Source organism: Spermophilus citellus (assembly GCF_964194105.1).
Source record: "Spermophilus citellus genome assembly, chromosome: 2".
NCBI lineage: Eukaryota > Metazoa > Chordata > Mammalia > Rodentia > Sciuridae > Spermophilus > Spermophilus citellus.
This window is the reverse complement of record NC_138183.1, coordinates 75,366,213-75,388,683: the sequence shown is the minus strand read 5'-3', so window position 1 is coordinate 75,388,683 and position 22,471 is coordinate 75,366,213. Positions and strand designations below refer to the sequence as shown.

General features: G+C 33.6%; 1 protein-coding gene across 1 annotated transcript; it reads right to left on the bottom strand.

The window, feature by feature from the left end:
- Positions 1 to 1,074: 1,074 nt before the first annotated feature.
- ANXA1 (annexin A1) lies at positions 1,075 to 19,269 on the bottom strand. The gene is made up of 13 exons (XM_081279097.1): positions 19,058 to 19,269; positions 12,790 to 12,869; positions 12,596 to 12,704; positions 11,978 to 12,072; positions 11,057 to 11,170; positions 10,524 to 10,614; positions 8,461 to 8,540; positions 7,735 to 7,791; positions 6,122 to 6,215; positions 5,165 to 5,260; positions 4,050 to 4,108; positions 2,462 to 2,584; positions 1,075 to 1,323 (listed from the first exon to the last, which is right to left on the bottom strand). Exons 2-13 carry the CDS (start codon positions 12,853 to 12,855, stop codon positions 1,267 to 1,269), a joined length of 1,041 nt encoding a protein of 346 aa, XP_081135223.1. The 5' UTR covers positions 12,856 to 12,869; positions 19,058 to 19,269; the 3' UTR covers positions 1,075 to 1,266.
- Between the last annotated feature and the right edge of the window lie 3,202 nt (positions 19,270 to 22,471).

The window sequence follows — 22,471 nt, the reverse complement described above, 5'->3', positions numbered from 1 at the left end:
AAAGGTAGGAAAGGGGCAGGCAGGGGAAAAAAAAGAATCACAGTATTTGTAAGAAAAAGAAGATGTATTTACTTTTGATATTTTTGGATACTTGTGATTAAAATCATCTCCTGTCAAAGGTCTGGCATCTGAAGTAAATTTTTACTGAGTCTCATTCCTTCCTCATACATGTCCTTTTTTCCCACAACTTTGGGAAGGAGAAGAAATTTCAGGACTTCAAATTAGGTGAAGAGTTTGTAAATATGCTATTAAAAGTAAAATCTATCAAAAGAAAAATAAATAAATTGGATTTTATTAAAATGTTAAGCTTTTGTTCCAAAAAGTCATGTTTGTATAAATATGTCAAAATTGACTCCACTGTAATGCACAACTAAAAAGAACACATTTTTTAATATTCCTAAATATAAAGAAAATGAAAAAAAAGCTACTCACTGAAATAAAATATTACTAACAGAGAAAATCTGGCAAAGAACTATTATCTAGAATATGCAAAGTATTCTCAAAAATCATCAATAAAAAATAAACTAGTGACAACACCAAATTCTAGCAAGGGTGTGGAGAAACTCAACCACTGTTCCATTTATGATGGCAAAGTAAAATGGTATTACCATAAAAACCTGATATGTTTGACAGGTTGTTTTAGAAAAAAAAATCAACATACAATTGCCAAGAAACAAACATGAGAAATTTTTTGTTGGTGTTGCCATTTCATTTTTATACTACTCCATGAAATATTGCAGATGTCAATTATAACGTTGGTGCATAGAAATCCAGACAGCCTCTTGGTAATCTGTACTCAGATGACAAAATGTTAAGGAGTTCATTTTCCAACTCCATTAATATTTTCTTCAATTTGGCATGTGAAAATGATTTCATTAATAATTGTCAATTAGCATTCAGGCTCCAGTCCCTTGATACCAAATTAAATCTCTGCATTACACATAAAAGAAAATCAGAATAAAGAGCCAATGACACCAATTGTCTTGTAACACTTTATTTTCAATTACTTGTACCTTTCTCAGGTAGTTACCAGAACAACTTGTTTATGGGGTTTTAGGGTTTAAGGTAAACATATTTAAAAAAAAATGTTTCTCTCTACTATACAGAGTTGTGATATAAAAATTACTTATAGGCTCTATATTTCAGAAAATAGGTAGCAAGACTGTAATCCCACTGAGCAAACCTTCCTAGTTAACCCTGTTACAGAATGAAAAGCTACAATTCAGCAATCTTTTGATGAGAAGGCTTGAGAACATCATGGATTGTTTAGTTTCCTCCACAAAGGGCCACCAGGATTTTTTCATAATCTCCCTTGGTTTCATCCTGTTGATTCAAAAATAGTGTACCCTTAGTGCTATGCAAAATCTTAAACAATATTTTAATTGTAGAAAAATTGCATATTTACAGACTATTTCATACATTGCAGTACATCCGTGATCTGGGATCTATAATCAAAATACTGTTTGTATAATTAAATAATATGCACAGCCAAAATCTGGTAAGTGTGGATTGTTGTACAAAAAGCAAAGGCTTTCAAGATTCAAATTATAAACTTCCCTGAGTTAATTATGTTATATGTTAGAGCCATTTTTATCTAAGGGTAAAATACATTATACAGGATTGAATAAAGTATTACAAATATAACCTCATATATATGAGAAAAATATTTTGATTCACTCACCAGAATCACTCACTTTTTATTTGTAGTTTTTAGTTATTGGATACAAATAACAGTGTTAATTTAAATAGTTATCAATCTTTCAATATGTTCAAAATCCTTGACTTTTCTTTCTGTCTTATATTTCAACATCCAAATGAGGAAACTTTAACATATATTTTATACATTTTACCATGATAAAATTAATTAAAATATTTTTAATAATAAGCCTTTTATCTTCTGACAGATTTTAATTGTAAAATAAATCATGATGTCTATGCTGGTAAAAATTCTGAAATATTTTGAATATTTATGCAAGAGCAAGTAAACATTTTTATGATTTAAATTGAAAAATGTACTAGTTCTCCATTACTAGTGAGTAGATTTTGCCAGTGAAAGTTTATTGACAAAGTATTCACCTAGATATACTGAATTAATCTTATATATGAAATTTATGGATACAATGAGTTATCTCTTTTTTTGTTTTTGTCATTTAAAAAATAAAATAAGTTATTACAATGATATTTGTATACTTCTATTTGAAGAAACATAAAAACCTCTTCCAGCCACACTATGAACCTATAAATGCTAGACAAAATGTTAATGTAAATCTAGAGCTAATATAACAAAGAAATGTGAAAAAATCAGTTACTTAAATAACAGGCAAATAATTTTCCTTATCTCAGAAAATAAAATTTTAAGTTTTATACAGATTTAATTATGTATTTAGTCAGTTCTTCTTTTGAAGATGATCCTAAAAGAAATTTCATTTGTGGAGGTGAGACTATAAAAAGCACTACATACCAGAATGGCTTGGCACAGAGAGATACCATACATCTTCTGATAGTATGCTTTGATTTCATTCATGTCGATTTCAGAACGGGAGACCATAACTCTGATCAACGTCTTATGACGGGTTCCAGCACCCTATACAAAAAAAAAAAAAAAAAAAAAGTGCCATTTCTTGTATTGTATTCAGAAGGAACTCTCATTAAAGAGGGATTTTTAAAGTGAATCCCTATGGAGAAACCACCTCTCTATTCTTACAACACACACACACACACACACACACACACACACACACACACACACGGGGGTACCCAGACAAGTGGTAATGAAATTAAAAGAAACCAGCTGCCTGATTAGAGCTTTTCAACCTCCTAACTGCCCTTCTACCAGTCAGTCTTTCCTATGTCTGAACCATCCAACAATTGCAAATAAAGAGCATTTTTACAAAATTGTGACTAAGATCATCTAACTCATCTAGTTAAAATACTTCATCAGTCTCCTGTTGCTCTCAGTTTTCATCCAATCATTTTATCAGCCTTACAATATCCTGCTTGACTGCACAACCTCTTCCACTGTGCACCATCACTCTGATGATATTTACCACTTGAAAAGAGTTGTGCTACTATCTGCTTCCAAGCTTAAGGATGTGCCGTTTCCTTTCTTGGACCATCCTTGCTTCGTCCCCCTTATCATATACCCTTGTCCTTACCTGGCTCATGTATACTCAGGTTCAGGTCTTAGGTTAGCTGACAGCGAACCTACTTGGTTTCTGAAGTCTGGGGCACATGTCCCTTTTTGCTCTCTTTTAATGCCAAGTAGTCATCATTACCCATCTAAATACCACACGGACAGTGGCAGGCATGGTGACAGCAAATGTGCTAAGTACACTATACTAGTACCTGTCATTCTGTGTTAGGTATGCCTAACGTGTCTACCATCTCCCAGGATTCCTTAGTAGTATTGGAATGGTTAGAAACCCTCTGCCCCTATATTTCTCTGAAGACCTCCTCATTTTGGAATACAAAGACTAAACAAAGATAACTTCCTAACTATCCATTTGAGAACTCAAAATGAAAATATAGAGGTGGTATCCTGTATAATACTGTGCATGTTAGACAGTAAAGTTAAAGTGATATAGTTTTAAGTATCTCAAATTCATCTTAGTAACACCTTCTACTTCTGTAACCATGGGATGACATTTTAAAAGATTCACTATTAATTCATGGCATGAAAGACAGCATAATAAAAAAGATAAATGAAAAGAAAATGGAAGATTATAAAACACACAACTTTAGTGGAAGTAGGCTACTAAAATCACACATTAAAAGGGAAGGTATATCACCCTTCCCTTGGTGTCTCAAGTTTTGCAAGTCACAAATCAGCCATAAATCACTTACAAGCTGCCATTACAACCACATCCATGTATTTTTAAAAATGCACCAAATCTAACACAAATAAAGTGGTAGATTTTCTCTTGTACTGAATAGAAAAAAGATTCTCTTCAGTGAGAAGATATTAACTCCGATTTTCAAACAATATTAGGTTTTCTATTCTACCTGCTAATACATTTATTCTCTAAGCAAAGCATATGAGTGGATGGTACCTTCATGGCCAGATGAAGCTTCTCAGCAAAGAAAGCTGGTTTGCTTGTGGCACACTTCACTGCAAGAGAGATGAGTTTTAGTTGATATATTCATCACAGAAGAAAGATGCATATGAAAGAAACAGGAATAGAGAGTTTTGCCAATAGGTTTCCATCTACCTCTAGTTCTTTCCCATCCCAATATGAGACATTCACCTTAAAGAAAGATATTGTAACTCTCTAGATGGTGATTCGGAGTATTCTTTCCCCTGAAAATATCAACTATTTCCTAATTATATTTAATTCATCCCAACTGCAACTTCAAGAGTTAGAGCTATCCCAAATAAACTCTCAGTGCATACAGGGAAACAAGCAAGTATTTAAAGCCTACAAGTAAGTATTTGAATCATTTGTAATAAGAACATTTTTTAAAGTCCTGAAATACAACAAGCTTTAAATATAAAGAAGATGCTCAAACAAAATACTAGCACAGGTCTTTTTTTTTTTTTTTGGAGTTTTCTTTATTTGCTATTCCAAGGGAGAGCCATGGACCTACAGCATTGCTATCTACCAGAGGCTTGTTAGAAATGCAGAACCTTCTGAATCAGGATCTGCATGTTAACACAATTCCCAGGGTATTCAACCATAAGCAAGGTAAAATTTGAGCAACACTTTTTGAGAACACAGATTCTTTTACTCTAATGGTCAACTCAATAATCTAGAAGACTTTTTAACACTCAAATTTTCAGAAGCCAACTTCAAACTGCTAAATCAGATTCTCCTAGGCTTGCCCAAGACCATACAACTAACAAATGGTAGAATAAAATTTGAATATATATTTATCTAATTCCAAATCCCATGCCTTTGGTGACCATTCTTGACTGCCCAGCAGTGTGTCCATCTTAGTGTACCGCTTGGCATAAGTAGTTATTCCATAAGTACATTCTACTTCTCCATGTTTTTGAAAAGGGAAATAGTATCTGTTGCTTCTTTGTCAATTTTACAAGTAGCCTCTATCTGAAACATGGATGTATCACCTCTGAAGGTTGGTGCTTTGTTTGTTTGTTTGACATATTAGGCAACATTAAAAACACAGTTCCTAGTTAGAAATTTCTTTGAAGCCCAGGACTACATACCAATGGCTGTAAGGCACTTCTCAATGTCACCCTTCAGCTCCAGGTCCAGGACTTTGTTCATGTCATGTTTGCTGTATTTGGTGTATTTCTGAAAAACTGAACATTAAATTTAAATTAAGGTACATACGAATCATCCTTTTAAAAAGTCTAGCAAAATCAGGGTAACTGATTCAAGGAAATTCTAGGGTTGGCTAAACTCCAGCCACACTTTAAAAACTATTCATACAAATCAGCATAATATGAATACTTCATCTCCTCCTAGGAATGTAACCCATGTGGCCATTTTGGTGCTCCTGTATATTTGGGGAAAAGTTTGCAAGTGTTAACAGTTATTAGAAATGATACATGATGGCAACCATAACACTTACTACAGCAGAATTATGTGCCAAAGCAAATGGATGTTCCCTCATATAAAGATCTGTACGGTGATTTTCTCTTGTTTAGCATTAGAAATCAATGTGTTATAATAAGATAATGAGCTTTAGATAGACATTATGGCACTACTCTTGCCTTGACTACTGTTGGGCTCAGAGCAAGTCTTGTGCTCAAAGGTCAGAAGTCTTTTTGAGCTTTGGTTTTGTTTTAACTTTTGTTTTCTGTAATACCTGTGTAATCTTTTCTTCTTTTACCCCCAAGTGTTTTGGTTTGTTTTGCTTTGCTTTGTTGTAAGTTTTGTTTTGTTCCATTATATGGGTATTTTTTATCATATCTAAGCCAAATCGTTGGGGAGAATAGAAACTGTGAAAATAAACAATGTTCCACGTGCCAAAGATGCAAAATGTATTTCCAATACATTGTAAAAATGGGCAAATAGCTGTATTGGGTCAGGAGCACTTTACCATATGATATAGGAGGGACCTGAATAAGACGTTTGTCTTTCCCTGCTCTATATGTCCTCAGTGAAAAAAAAATTCCATTTTCCATGAACTGATACCATAAAAATATTTTTCTTGTTACCTCTACGAAGATGGGGATAGCTTCTTGAGGTAAGAATGGTATTGAACACATTCACATCTGTCCCCTTTCTTCTTTCTCCTGCTTCATATAAGGCCTGTCAAGAAACACAATAGATTAATGCTTGACTGCCAAAATGTTGTGTCCATCAGGATGGTAGATTTTCCCCAAAGCTTTTCTAGACAGTTGCTCTGTGCTCAATACAATCGGAGGATGCCAGAAGAAGACGGCACATTCCTCAATGACAGGGACCTATTTTGTTTGTCATGTCAGCCACTAACTCTCTCAAGGTCCCGTGTAAACCCTAGAGACAAGAATATATTTGCAGACACATGTTTGCAGAATTACATTGCCTTAAGATTATGCTGCACATCAAGACCTCTTCAAGTAACTCTCTTTAAAAGATTCTCACTCTACTATTCAAAGTAATTATCATTAAATGGTACTTGTAAATCAATAAATTAACCATAAGCTAGATCAGGTGTTTTGATATTACAATTTCTAAGATTCAAATGCTGACTCTGAAAATTTAAAGGCTATTTAAGCTCAGGCAAATAATTTAACTTTACTGAACCACAAATTTTCATCTTTTGTAAATGAAATAGATAATCCCCTGCCCTATTGTCACAAGTATGCTCTGTTAACTTTGAAATGTTAATTACTATCATCCTCCTGGGTCACACTAATCCATGTAGCCTCTATAAATATACATCTAAGTGCCCTGAGAGTCTTAAAATGGAAAACATATTCAGAAATGTCACAAGCAAACAAGAATAATTTTTATCATGGGCAATTATTCAAGTGCACACTCTAGTTCTTTTATATGCTTGTAAAATTTCTGTTTAAACAATCAAACTTTCAATCAAAAGTTATTTTGAACTTTTCAAGCAAAATGATCTGCTATGTATGCATTTAATTAAACAGAAAGTTAATTAGTGCCTATTGCAAGATGATGTACTGGTACAATATGTTGATGTGGGTGGACAAATAAGTTTTTTTTTTTCCTTAATGACTCATTTGTTGGGAAAGCATAATGCAAATAATTGTTCTTTTTAAATGGAAATTCCAGATCTGAAATGTTCTGCTTTTTTCTAACATCAACAATGGTTTACTGCATAAATAAAGGTAACTTCATTGAATGGTATGCAATAGTATGTTTTCAATGATATAACTTTGATATTATAATTTAAATTGTATTTATAATATCACTGCAAAAATTTTAGAATATAAATTTGCATCTGTAAACCATTTCATAATCACTGTTAAAAGAATGTTAGATGTGCTTACTGTTTTATATTTTGAACTTAAAAATTTTTCTTCCCTTTCTTATACTTGATAAAATGAAAATTTAGAATTGTTCTCAATAAAGCAATTCTTGGAAAACAAACAAACAAAAATTCTCATTGTTCTCTTTTAATCCTCTCTGGCTGTATGAGATCCATTGAAAACTTAAAGACCATATTTTCAGTCTTGAACCAGGAAGCTGTATCTCATTCAGGGAAGGAATGTTAAGGAACCACTGGCTTCTCAGCAGATCTGAACCCTGATGTCACACAGGCTGACCTGTGCAGTGTAAGAAGACCTACTGAAGCAATATTTGCTGAGCTCTTGCTTACCCTGGCATCTGTATCAGCCAAGTCTTCGTTCACGCCCAAATCTTCACATCTGTCACCCTAAAAAGAAAAAAATAAGTCTCATTCTATCATAAGCTTTAAGTAATCACATGATTTACTTAATTCCCTTGAACTCGGACACATAATAATTTTTGAGAAAAGAGTCAAAAGAGAATCTTGTCTTTTGTGAAAACATGGATGAAAGTGAGGGGCACCATACTAAGTGAAATAAGCCAGGCACAGAAAGACAAATACCACATGACCTCAGTTAGACATGGAATTTTAAAAAGCTGAACTCACAGAAGTGGAGAGTATATGGTTACCAGAGTCAGGGGGAAGGGAGGATATTGACCCAGGAGTACTAAGTTTCAGACTGGAAGCATAAGTTTGGGGATCTATTGCACAGTAAGGTGACCATAGTCAATGAAAATGTAGTGTATATTTCTAAGTAAATAAGAGAGTAAATTTCAAATGTTTCACCATAAAAAAAGGATAGGTAATCAAGGTAATGAGTATACTATTTAGCTTGATTTAATAATCCCACATGTATACATATATAAAACATCACAATGTATCCATAAATGCAATTATGATTTATCAATTAAAATAGTATTAATTAAAAAAGAAAATAAAGGAAAACAGTTAATTAGTTATTTCTAGAGAGGGTTCAAATATCAGATTTTACTGTTCATGAAAGAGCAGAGGAATTTCCCAAAGTATTTGTTATACCTTAGCAAGAGAAAGCAAAGCATTCCGAAAGTCTCCAGATGTGTCCGAGGTGATGTCTTTGGCTAGATCTCTTTTCAGTTCTAAGAAATAAGAAAAATAGGTTTTTTAGTAAGCTATTGAAAAGCAATGGTTCTAATAATAGAATAACCATATCTGATACGTATTGGCTTACAACTTATAATTGCCACAATGTCCATTGACTTATGAAACATATTTCAAATTATTATCATTTTTGAATAAAATTTGAGAAATTAGAACAGGTGAAATTTTAGATAATGAAATTGATTTCCTAACCAACCTAGATGCCCCTCAATAGATGCATGGATAAAGAAACTGTGGTTTATAGACCCAATGAAATATTACTCAGTCTTTAAAAAGAATGAAATTATGGCATTTGCAGGTAAATGGATGGAGCTGGAAAATATCGTGCTAAGCAAAGTAAGCCAATCCCACAAAACCAAAGGCCAGATGTTTTCTCTGATAAGTAAATGCTGATACATAATGATGTGGGAAAGTGAACAAGGGACGAATGGAGGAACTTTGCATTGGGCAGAGAGGAGTGAGGGGAAGGGAGGGGAGGTGACAGTGAGAAAGCTGGTGAAAGAGATGGACATTATTACTCTGTGTACATGTAGGATTGCACAAAAGACGTGACTGCATTGTGTACAACCAGATAAATGAAAAGTTATGCTCCATTTGTGTACAATGAGTCAAAATGCGTTCTACTGTCATGTATAGCTAATGACAACAAATAAATAAATTATTTCCTGTAGGGCTTTGGAAGCAATCTGAATAACACTGTGAATGAAAACCCAGAGTCAAAAAGTTTTATCTAACAAGAATAATTTACACATTTATCAAATAATTCTGAAATAAAAGTATGCCAGAATTAAGCAATATAGTGAATAGAGCAGGTATTTAAAAGAATTAAACAAAAATACTCACTTCAGCATAAATTATTTATTTACTTTAAAAAGTGTAACTATCTTGTATGCAATATAGCTTAATGATGTATGTATGTGTATAGAGATATTTTAACCTGTCTATATACACACATTAACTGTACAAAATCATGCTGTAATAGAAAAAAAATTAGCTGAATTTGTAATTGACTAGAAACAGAGCAATTTAATAAGCTATCAATGGACTAATCTTCATTATAATGGAGAAATATGGATGTTTATCTTTATAAAATATGCTTTGTCAAACAAAAATTAATAACAATGTTCCTTTTGATTATTATCACTGATAAATAGATATAAGGTAAAAACATCTGTAATGACATAAACATTTCAAAAATTAAGTTAAAATTTTCTTGCTTTCATACTTTTATTATATTGTTCTAAAAACAATGTATAAGAACTTTTGGGCTTTCGGGCTTGATATGAGAACAAGGGAGGAAGATATCTAATGGAAAAAGTCATGTATTGGTTTGGGGAAAGAAAAGGAAAATAGTAACTGATATGTGGGTATCCTCTTATTAGTGGGGAGCATGCCATTTAAATGAGATATTTCACTGAATATGTAAAATGAGTCATGGTTGGTCTCTCTATACCATGAATCTAATTGAGATAAAGAGTATGGGAATCATTTATGTTCATAATGGTAAAGTTAAGGTTTCCAACATAGAATTAAAAGTACCCAATTCTTTACCTTGTCAAAGACAGGTGAACAATATTTTTGAAGATGTTTTATTACATACTCTTCTCAAAAATAAAAAAAAATAATAATGCTGGACCATTTTTATGAAATAACTCTCAGAAAACAGTGCTCTGAATTAAGGTCTCCATCCTAATAACTTGAGCCCATTAGTTCTGGATGGACATTTTCTATTAAATGCCAGCCCCATGTGACCTGGGACCTGGGATATCAGCACCCTAGACATTGAATGCTGCCTGATAACAATGTATGCTTTCAGTAGATATGTGTAAAACAGTAAAGACACATTTTAATAGGTAGGCTTTCCAAAGCCTGCACAACCAACATCAGCATTTAATTTTAAGATAGTGTATCAGAATTCCTTTCCCAGGAGCACACTTGGACTGTTGGACACTACAACTTACCATCTCTGTAGACTCTGTTAATTTCTCTTATTTCTCTATTATTTCTTGATGCCAAAATTTCAATCAGAGTATCTTCATCAGTTCCAAGTCCCTGAATTGAAAGAAGAGAAAAGGAAAAACATATACAAATCTGGATTCAAGAGGATCAACAAGATTTTTTTTAATTTAATTTGAATTTAAGTTGTTTGAATTTAATCATGTCAATTTCACCTGTAATTTTTAATAATTATGATAAATTCTATTTACTGTATGCCTCAAATTTAAACCCCAAATTGGGTTTAAAAACCAATATTTCAGGTAAAGACATAAAAATGCAGATACTTGATTTAGATGATGTTCAAGAAGGATATTAGTGCCAACATTTATTTTTTCTCTACTAATTTATATTTATTGGATCATTGATTTACTAATTCACTGAGCTCCCACTGATTGACATACACTGTACTAGATATTGAAGAGGTGATGCTAGGAATAAGCAGACTTGCTCCATTTACTGTCCTAAGAAAGGAGTTTTGCCTAATCAGGAGGGTTACCTTCATGGCAGCACGGAGCTCATCTGCATCAAATTGGGCTGGAGTTTTCAGCAGAGCTAAAACAACTTCTTCCAGGTGACCTGTAAGGGCTTTCTTCAGAATTTCATCCAGGGGCTATAAGAAAGTTTAGAAGAAGTTAGGTGCTAGCTTCTATAGCAATGTGGTAATACTTGATCTTAGGTCATCTTGCTAGAATATCCTAAACACAGCCATCTTTTAGAGTTCCTTCCCTTCACCTTGACAAGCATGACAGATATTTAGGAATGTCATCTTCATTTTATAGATCTAGAGAGATTAGATGAAATTTACTGAATCTACTTTTAAATTCTTAGAGAATAGGGAGAAAAGAAATCACACAATTCAAAGAACAGAAGTCTGTCTATCAACAGAAAATATTAGTAAGAATACTTTAAAAACACAATATGAAGTTTTCCAAGCATTGAGCTTTGCTTGCTCAGATAAGTACTATCATTGAACATCAATGATTTACAGCTTTCTAATGGCACCAATTTAAAAAAATTATATACATATTTTCTGTAGAAGATACAAAGCTTACTTCTAAAATAAATATATACAAACTTTAAATTTCAGTTCATTTTAAATTTAGCAGAAGATGCATTTCAATCAAAATATATTCTTTGTCACCTATATTAATTTTAATATTTGTTATGTTCAGATTGAAGACTTATCTCTAATATAGAACATCACTCCTGCAAAGAACTTACACAAAGATGACCAGCATATGAAACCAACTAATTTGCTAAACTTGAATCAATTCTAACAAAATGGATGAATAAATACTGCAATGCCAGTCTCAGATATAATGGGAGAATGATAGCTAGAAACTTGAAGAACTAGGTAAGTGTGCTTCAGAATCTATGATGATGCATAAATGAAACCCAAATCAAACTTCAAAACTACCTTTCCCTTTTCCTGGAGGTATGCAGCTTTGATTTGTTGACGCTGAGCATTGTTTCTCTTAGTCAGAATGTCAATAATGGTTGCTTCATCCACACCTGGAAATAAAGAGACTCCAGACTTTAAAATCAATTTTCCTCATAATCAACAACTAACATAAAATGATTCATTTTCAAGGTGCTCCAAGTGAGGTTCTTAACAAACCAAAAAATATAAATTATATCATCCCAAGAAATAAATGCCACACTACTATCAAGCTAAAGCACTTAGGATGGCATTTCATTCATTTGAATGAAAAATGAAACTCCAATTAATTGTCCCTGGACCTCAGTGTCACAGGGTTTGGTCCAAGTTTAAACCCTAAAAGTGATCAGAATGGTGATTTCAGGCTTCAGTATCTGCTTGAAATGGGCTCAGTGGATACCTGTAACAGCAATTATTCCATTGATTATACCACAATTTTTCAAAGTAACAAGAAAGGAAATACATCTTCATTCAACAAAGAGAACTTTTATCTTCAAATGAAATTCTCTTTCCAGTCTCTCAGATCTATTATTCAACAGCCAATGGAAAGCCACTTTGGAGTTCTGGGGAGTAGCTGTTCTCAGGAGACACACTCACCTTTAGCCATGATGGCCTTGTGCAAAGCTTCGACATCCGAGGAAGGATTGAAGCTAGGATAGGGGCTCACGGCTGACCCAGGACCACCTTTGGATGATTTCACAGTTTGCTATGGTGGAGAGACAGGCATACATTAATGTCCATTTACTTGTGTTAATTCCATTTTAATATAGTAACTAAGTCATTGTACTTACAACATATTCCTGCTCTTGGTTGTCAATAAACCAGGCCTGCTTGAGGAATTCTGATACCATTGCCATTTTCAAAGAAGTGTCTGGAAAGAAAAGGGGTAGATGTTTTTGTGAAACAAACCCACCACACACAAACACTCCCCTTACATACCCAAGACATAGCATTATAAAGTTTCCTTGTGCTTACTTGATGGGATTGTGTTTAGGGGCATAATAAATATAAAGTGTAGGTATTTTAAATGGTCTAACTCTAAAAAAGAAACTCACAGCCTTCACTCAGAAACTGAACTCTTTCTTAGTATATTTAATTCTAACCTTCTTAGAGCAAGTGCTGGCTGAGCAAAGCCCTTTACAAAATGAGTCAAGATTAATCTGTCAGAAAGTAGAAGAGAATAAAACAGAGAAGTTGATCTTATTTGGAAAGCTGAAAAAAGTTTGCTGGGGCAAAAAATGTTGACAGAAGCTGAAACAAAGAAGTTCAAATGTATGTCCAGAGCATTAAGGAAATGATACATTTGTAAAAACAAAGTGGCATAATTTCATTTATATTTCAGAAAGATGCTTCATTTCAGGTCATGGAGAATGACTAAGAGACGGACAAGTTGGAAGATTGGAGATCACTTAGTAGGTGATTAGAGAACCTGTGTGAGATGAATTAGGGCCTGTACCACGGGATGCTTAGAGGAAAAGCATAAGTTTTACATTTGTGAGGTCAATATTCTGTAACAATCTGCAGGTGTGGTTTACTTAAAACTCAATTTACTCAAAAATCCATGTATTTCTTCCCAAATCATCCACTTTCTTCCTCCATTTCTGGGTGAAAAATGGTTTCACTACTTATAGTAATTGCTATCTTCACATTTCCTTCTATCTGAACTAAGTATTTCTTAGACATACGTGTTTTTTCCTCAACACACATGCACACATGTGTGTACACACACACACACACACACACACACACACACACACACAGATGGACAAGGATTATTTTGTACCAATATTTTTTTCTAACAAGAAGCACTGGAGTGAAATTGCAACATGCATGCCCTGATGTCAAACTTTATGTTGAATAAAATTTCTTAAATTGTTCTGTTGTGATAATACTTTTACTTAATGGATCATATATATTTTTAAAACTTTATGCATGTTAAAAAATTAATGTGTCTTCTGTTTTCTTCATGTACACACACAAAAAAATTGCCATCAGTGATTCTTTTTCTCTGGAGCTGTATTTTAGAAGCTCATACTGAAAATCTACCCTGATATCTCTTTCCACACCCTTTTGTTATATCACTTTGGAGACTACTCTCATGGATTCTTGTGAAGGAGGTTGAAAAGATAATCTCTGCAGTTTTAAATTCATGATATAAAGTGAAGTGACTCACGAGGAGTAAAACTCATAACCTGATTCCTTAACAGCATGTTCAGACAAAGTATTTCAATCCACACCTGCTGAAAAATGACTGCACTTCCAAGTAATGAGATTAAATACCTGAGGGAAATAATATCCAAAGCAGAAACAACTGCCACTTAATTATCATGGGGATTGTTCAAATTACTATTTTGTCATCTGTGTGAAAAACCAGTATATTGTGCATTCAGTTAATGCATTTTCTTCTCTCCAGCAACCCATAAATTTAGCTGTTTTCCTATGGTAAAGTCATGATGTGCAGTTTTGCACAAGATTTTACTTCCCATTATAGTCTAATCTGGTGCAATTGCTGTTGCCACATGAAATTTCAAATGCAAACTGTTTAATTGGCACACCCTACATTTCATAGCAATTCTAGTAAAATTTCAAATATTCAGAATTTCTTTTTCATCATCTCATTCAAACCTTTAATAAAGTAGAATCCTCAAAAAAAGTAATATAATTGGTCACTTGGCAAAGTTTTTTTTTTCTATTACTTATAAAAACATGTTCAATAATTCTATTCTTTTCAACTAGAGAAGAAAAACTCCTAAAGAGAGCAAAGCAGAAATAAGAATATTTGCAAATGTGCTACTAAAAGTACATCCATTAAAAACACTGAGAAAGTCTAGGAAAATAATGATATTGCTGTATTAATTGCATAACACAAAATAACAATAAGGGAGTTGAATAATTTATTTGACATGAGTGTCCTTAGACAAGAGAGCTTTGTGACTTGTAACTTCTGAGTGCCTCCATTTTAGTCTGGACTCTTGACCTAGAAACATAGTCTAGGAGAGAAAAGCAGGAGAATGAAATCACCCTCAAGACAGTCCAGGGAGGGAAATGAAAGTTGAGTCTGTCAAATAACATCTTCTAGCTCTTAGCAAAGCTTAGACACAAGATCATGGTAGGATGTAAGAAACTACTCTAAAGGAAACATATTTTACCATAGTCTGCTAGTTTAGTGCCCTCATCAAATTTCATGTATTAACAGAATTTTTGCATAACCATAGCACACCTTACAAATACCACAGCAAAACAAAATTTTGGCCCAATTTTATTACTAAATCCCTCTGCCTATTCAGCACTTTACACTGTGTATGAAAACCACCTTAGACTTGAGAGTTCACAATAGGGTTTCTTTTTTAATAATATGTTTAAAACTTGACTGGGTTTTTAAGATCCTATTCTACTAACTATTTTAGATTAATATGTATTTCAATTAGCTACCAGTGAGTTTCAAACCAAGTTTATCTCCATGATGAGCATCAGATATTTTGGGGTGAAATTAGCTATTTGTACATAGGGCTGACCTACAAGAAAATTAATAATGTTCCACATTTCTTCTGACTGATGAACAAGCACTATGTACCAATCTCAGTTTATCTGTGGACTAAATATGTAGCATTTTAAAGGTTAGAACATTTTTGTATATTTGTGTGTCCTAAGAGAGTCCCCATCATTTTTCTATCTTTATCAGCCTTATGAAAGGCAACTTCCAGAATTTGTGACAGAGGAAGCTTTGTTCTGTGGTTTACCATAACTTCCTGGTTACAACAGTGATATTACTATATTAACTGCATAACACAACATACAAAAGATAACAGGCTTGAGCAATTTATTTGACACAAGAGAGTGTCCCTGGAGGAGATATCTTCGTGATTTGTCTTGGTTACATGCAAGAATTATCAGAATTTCTGCAATGCCAGTAGCATCGCCTCTTGTTTGGAACAACTTTATCATCATAATCTCATTTTCTGTCTAGGAAAATAGAGCATGATTTTCAGTCAGTGTTGTAGCTAGTAGTGGCCAGAATTGTGACACAAATCCATGCCTTCTGACTTCTACATGTTACATGCTTTAAAAATTAGTGACCAAAAGACAATAATATCAAGGACAGTATTATTTTTAATAACTCACACTTGAAAATCACATTCATTAACCATCAAACCGTGGAGACTATAGCAGGTTTCATAGCAGCACTAGGGAGTTTATTTTTTTTTATTTTTTTTAGAGAGAGAGAGAGGGAGAGAGAGAGAGAGAATTTTTTAATATTTATTATTATTATTATTATTATTTTTAGTTCTCGGCGGACACAACATCTTTGTTGGTATGTGGTGCTGAGGATCAAACCCGGGCCGCACGCATGTCAGGCGAGCGCGCTACCGCTTGAGCCACATCCCCAGCCCCAGGGAGTTTATTTTTAAATGCTTTGGCCTAGTACATTTTTTTCCTTGACTATGTATTTTATAAATCCTTACCATTGCTATTCTTGAGAAGAAGACAATTAAACTATACAATGGCCTGATTCTGAGGAACCAATTTATGAAATGTAAGTTTATATTCCATTGCCTGAAATGTGCTTTCTCCTGCACACCCTCTTCCTTTCACCTTACTGCTTACTTCTAAGTGAGGACTTAGCATAGAGGACCCATCACATCCTACACCAAGCCTTCATTGAGTCCTCAGCACTGGATTGACCTTCTGTGCTCTCCCAAAACATTCTGTCTTCATCTCTGCAGTAGCTCAACTATTGTGCTCTTACCCCTTTCTGATGACTCCTTTATAGCCCCCAGAAGCATTCCATGAGAGCAGAGCAAATATACCATTCATTATGTACGTACGTCCTAACCCTGGCAAAATGCCTGGTATTTAGTATGTTTGTAACTATTATTGAATTAATAAATAATGCATCATTGCTAGGATTTTAGAAGAGATCTATACCGGTTTAATCAACATCTATCCACATCTATAGAATAGCAACTTAAAAACTAACATACTCCTGGCCTTAATTGGATTTTATTCATTTTTACTTATTTATTACTGGTGCATTTTAATTATACGTAAAAGTGGAATTCATTATATCAAGTCTAAATTTGTATATAACATAATTTTCTGAGTTTTCCCTCTCCCCCCATCCACTTGTTTTACTATATTGATTTTCCTTCTATTATTATTATTATTAATATCTTCATCATTATTTTAATCAGTACATTATTACATATGTATATATATATATATATATATATATATATATATATATATATAAGCAGGATTCACTCTGGTATATTCATACATGGATGTAGTATATCTTGGTAGATTTCTTTTCCTAGTGGTTCCTCCTGCTCCCCTCCTCCCTCACTTTAGATCCCTTTCCTCTATTCTATTAGCAATTTGACCCCAAGAAAATATCAAACTTCTCCAGATGGTTTTAATTGATAAAATATAAATCTTGGAATGAATAGTATCTAAAAACCATTACAGCTCCGAAGTACCAATCTTAAATTTCACCTTGAGTGGTTGGAGGTGAAGAAAGTTAGCCTGATGAAAGAAGGCTACTATTGGATCTATCATGATCTTCATGATAAATATCTGTCAGAACTCAAAGGAAAGGGAAGTAGTTTACTTCAAAACAATTTATAGCTTATCACTAAATGTAATAGGCCCATTCACTTTGCTTTGATGTTAAATAAGTCATAAATTAATGGTTCTAGAGAGAATTAAGAACAATCAGTTTAGATAGCTAGCATCATGTACTGAAATCAACTTTGCAGATGTTTCGATTGAAAAAGTACTTAATAAGCTTGAAACTCTAGCTGGTTCCCTAATAGTGTTGTTATTATTTTGCCAACATCAATCATATGTTGGGTGTCTGCCAGATGTGGATGCCTGGGGCTAGGGCGGTAACATAACTTCTGGGTAAGAGATCATTTCAGAGTTATGAAACCAGTATTTTTCCACATTTGAATCATTTGTAACATGCCTTCTCTTACAGCTACCAAAATACTTTTCTGCAGACATAGGAGAACATTACTTTTTCAAAGTGTCTACATAATTTTAGGCACAACCAAAGCAAGAAAAGGCACATCTTTCTTAATTAGCTAGCATTAAAAATTAAAAATCAAGGCATTTCATTAACATTTAAAATGTTTAAAAGAAAAATCCTTGAAGGAACATTTGTAAGGTTATGATTCATAATCTCTCACATAGCAAAGCTCTCAAGACTTGCTTTGTGTTTTCCTAAGGAGTTCTGTGACCATTAGCTCATTCAACAGTCAAGATACTGCTAAGCTAGAAGAGCTTTTTGAAGGCCCCTCTGGCATTCCCATGGGATGACTTATCTGACACCACCCAGGAAATATTTCCTTTCCCTTAGGTTTTCAAACCAGCACTGGAAAAGCCTGTTGATGACACAGAGACTCCAGGAGAAAGAATGTGACCACACCCTGTTTAAATGAAATGAGTAATAAGTGGGCCTTCTTAAACTATATGAGTAAACATAACATTAATTTTAAAACGTTAATTGCAAAGGGCACAATTACCGCTCTGAGGTATCTTTAGTTTGCCTTACAAAAGAGAAAAATAAATTATGAAACTTAATAGTTCCTTGTAACCTATCAGTGACACCCCTGTTTCTCTGACCACCACCCCACCAAGCACCCCCTCCAGCATGATTTACATGTAACACACACACAGCTCCTGGAGACAGGGGACCCAAGGAGGAAGGAAGGAAAAACACAATCTTTCCAGGCTGCCACAGGCCAGGCACATTCTTTCCTTCTTTTCCATGGTAACTCAACAACAGTACAGGAAGAAAACTTAACATTTTTTAAAACGTTCTTTAAATAAAATAAACATTACAATTTGCGATTCTTAAAATATACATAAATATCCAATGTGATTTTACAGATTTATTAAAGCATATTAATGCAACTAGCCACAAATTCTATAGAAGCAATAACATTCAAGTTCATCAAACTCCTTAGAAAAACACAAAGAAAAATCTAAAGAGTTTTTACTGGTGTTGGAAAAGTTTTCAAAACAACCCAAGTATCTAAAGGCAAAATCAAGGCTTACCTTTTTTCTACCTTCTTCAAAAGAACGAAAGAAAGGTTCTTTCTGAAGGTTGCAGTCTAGAAGTGGAGCCTTGTACTTCTGATTTTATAGGATTTGAACGGAGGCCACACCTAGCAACCAGAAGTTAGTAATTGGCTTCCTTTTGTTTGAAGTACAGGCTCAGCTTTGTCCAAAACCAAAGTGAAACGACTCTTGCAAAACTACTCACTAAACCAACTCAGCTGACAGTAAGAAGAAACGGAAGGACAGTTTTTTTTTTTTCCCTCTCCTCTTCCTTTTGCACATTTTTCCCCCAGTGGGAAAGAATGTGATACAGTTTCAAGTATGCAGTGCTGTCTGCTCGGATCCTAATGCCAAATATTGGCACACTTTTAAATTAAATAGATTGTACATTAATTTGAAAACCAAAACAATCAAAGAAAGAAAAGGGTTTGAATTCCAGCTCCATTACCTATTACTATGTGACCCTTAGGACATATTTAATTTCCCTGAACTTGTTACTACTTTTGTATATAGGAGTAATAATACCAATGCTGCCCATCCACAAGAATTCTTGCGACAATTGCAAAAAAAAAAAATTGTAAATTTTAACATTATTCAGGGATAAGTAATTTTCTATTTTCATATCTCACCATCATTTTTCTGCCTTCAAAATAAAATTCTTTTTGTACCTGTAAGAAATATTAAAAAAAAATTCCAGAGGAGTTCCAAATTTTGAACAGAGTTAAAATTAAAAATTTGAATATTATAACATTAAAAAAACCCACTAGCATTAGAGCAAGGCCTATCTATATTAATTCTTTTGAAGAAAATCATTCATCTATAAACTTTGATACAAATAGATCCTTGACACTGGGAAGTAGTTGAACTAAAACTACACATTCAGAGGATTAATGGAGTAGCAACTATCACAGAGCAGGTATCATAAGAAGTTTCCCACCTGACATAAGGAAGGGGAATTTGTTCCCGTAACCTCAAGAGTGATTCATTTTTAATTCTTTATTAAACCTTACAAAATAATGTATGATGTTTCCATAAAACTATGCACAAATGTGAGCTGCTTCACACATGGTTCTGTTTATTTTGCATTTTAGTGCTTTGTTCTTTTTCCTCTTTCCTCATAGATATCTCTGGTAATTATGTAGGTCAGGCAAGAAAAAACAATGAGAATACCTTTGTAAGATTTGGCAACATTTAGAACACAATGCCAATTTCAATGAAGTCAATATAGCCTACAGTCAGATGGTCATCTAATTTGAATATTGGAAAAAATATCTATCTGTATTTTGGTACCTATCACATTGTTATGTGCTAAATATAAAAATTAATTAATTAGATGCTAATTAATTTGATTGATAGCTTTGCAAATTGATCTTGACAGAGGTAAACTAGCTTCCTAATAGTATATTTACATTGTCAGCTGAGAAGGGAAAAGATAATTATGTAAAATATGGTTTCTTTTCTTTTCTTTTTTCTATTTGTGTTTGCATTTCTAACTTTGGTCTTGGAAATGTTGGCTCATACTTGCATAATGACACTCTTGTGAAATGAAGAAAAAAGTCCATGTATTTTTAAGTAAAATATAGCAACCTAAAAGACATGCCATCTTATTTTGTTTTTGTTGATACCAGCAGCATGAACCAAGGGAATTGCTTTACATGTTCAGATTTGCAATGTGTTGTCAAACTCAAAATAGCAACAATAAACATAGTACTTGTGGTAGAATTTGGAAAAAGAAAGTTTAAGGAACATTTTTCCAAAATTAACTTCCAGCTGTGGCTCTAAAGGCAAGGGAAACTCCCAAACATGAAGGAAAAGAAATTCACTAATCCTGGAGTAATATTGCTGTGAATAATCTGTTGGAATCTTTTTTCCCCATACAGTCATAATGCCAAGTGGATTTTTGGAAATAAAAGAAGACATAAAATATGTTACCACTGAAGGAGAATCAGTTTTTCAATGCTGTATGGGAGAGAAATGCGGATAACTACAATCCCAGAGAAATGACTCACCACTCTTCTGTTTCTAGAAGATGATTCATCAGCTCCATTTACTTTACAAATAGCAAGAGAACATAAAGTAAAGGAAGAGGAGGAAAGAAAAGCAGACAGTTAAAAGCACCCAGTACATATTACTTTTTCACAGCATACTTATTTCTTCTTCTTTTTGTAAAATCTGATAGTGGAGAGGAAACAAAACAATGAGAAAAAATAGGGAGCCTCCCATGTACCCCTCATACCGTAACAGAGAAAGAGTGGCAGAATGTCTGACATTGGTGAGGTTTCTCCCAACCTTTTTATTAAGGTTTCTCTAAGCACTATTGCTCATATGGAAGAAGAAGTATACTCAGAATCATGGAGAAGAGCTGGGTGCAGTGGTACACACCTGTAATCCCAGAGGCTCAGGAAGAAGAGGCAGGAGAATTGTAAGTTCAAAGCCAGTCTCAACATCTTGGGGAGACCCTGTCTCAAAATAAAAAATAATAAGGGATGGGAATGTGACTCGGTGGTGAAGTTCCCCTGGGTTCAATTCCTGATATATAGATGTAGATATAGATATAGATGTAGATATAGATATAGATATAGATATAGATATAGATACACACACACACACACACACACACACACACACACACACACATATATATATATATATATATATATATATATATATATCATGAACAGTGGTTCACTGAAATCTTCAAATGTCCCCACAGCTTTCTCACACTCACTATTTTATAACCAATGACAGTCATTTTTTAAAAAACTTTCTAATGTGTTCTCAGATAAAAGCACTTTGAGAACTAAGGCTCTAAATGGGTTTCCCGTTACCTGTAGGTAAGTCTAGGTAGGTATATTTAAATATGCTACCTCATTTGTTGGATCTCATTTAAGAAAACAAAAAACAAAGTTATCTGTGTGCAAACAAGACAAAAAGAAAAGCAACTTCATTTTCTTATCACATCTGGTATAGGGAGATGACTGCTTAAAAGAGTAACAGATCAACCCTTTGATAAATTATGTTGCTTTTCCTGATACAGATTCAGCAAAAAAGAATGAAGGTATAAACCTGAACCAAACAATAAAGCCTGGATTTGATATTTCTCTAAAAATTAGTCTGTTAACTAAAAAAGAAAGTTCAGTTGACAAGATAATTCCAAAGATATATTTGGAGTATATAATTCCTAATATAATTACTCAGAATCATTTTAAATCTAAAGGAAAAAAACTCATATATACATTTTACAATATAGCAAGCCTTCAGATAATCATCATTAAGACTGCTCACGACATGAGCAAGGGTTTCCACATCCTTAAATTTAGAAATGATGTCTGTCTTGATTTCTATTTTAATCAAATTGGTTAAAAAATAATTTAAAATATTTCTTTTTTTTGGGGGGGTGTATTGGGGCTT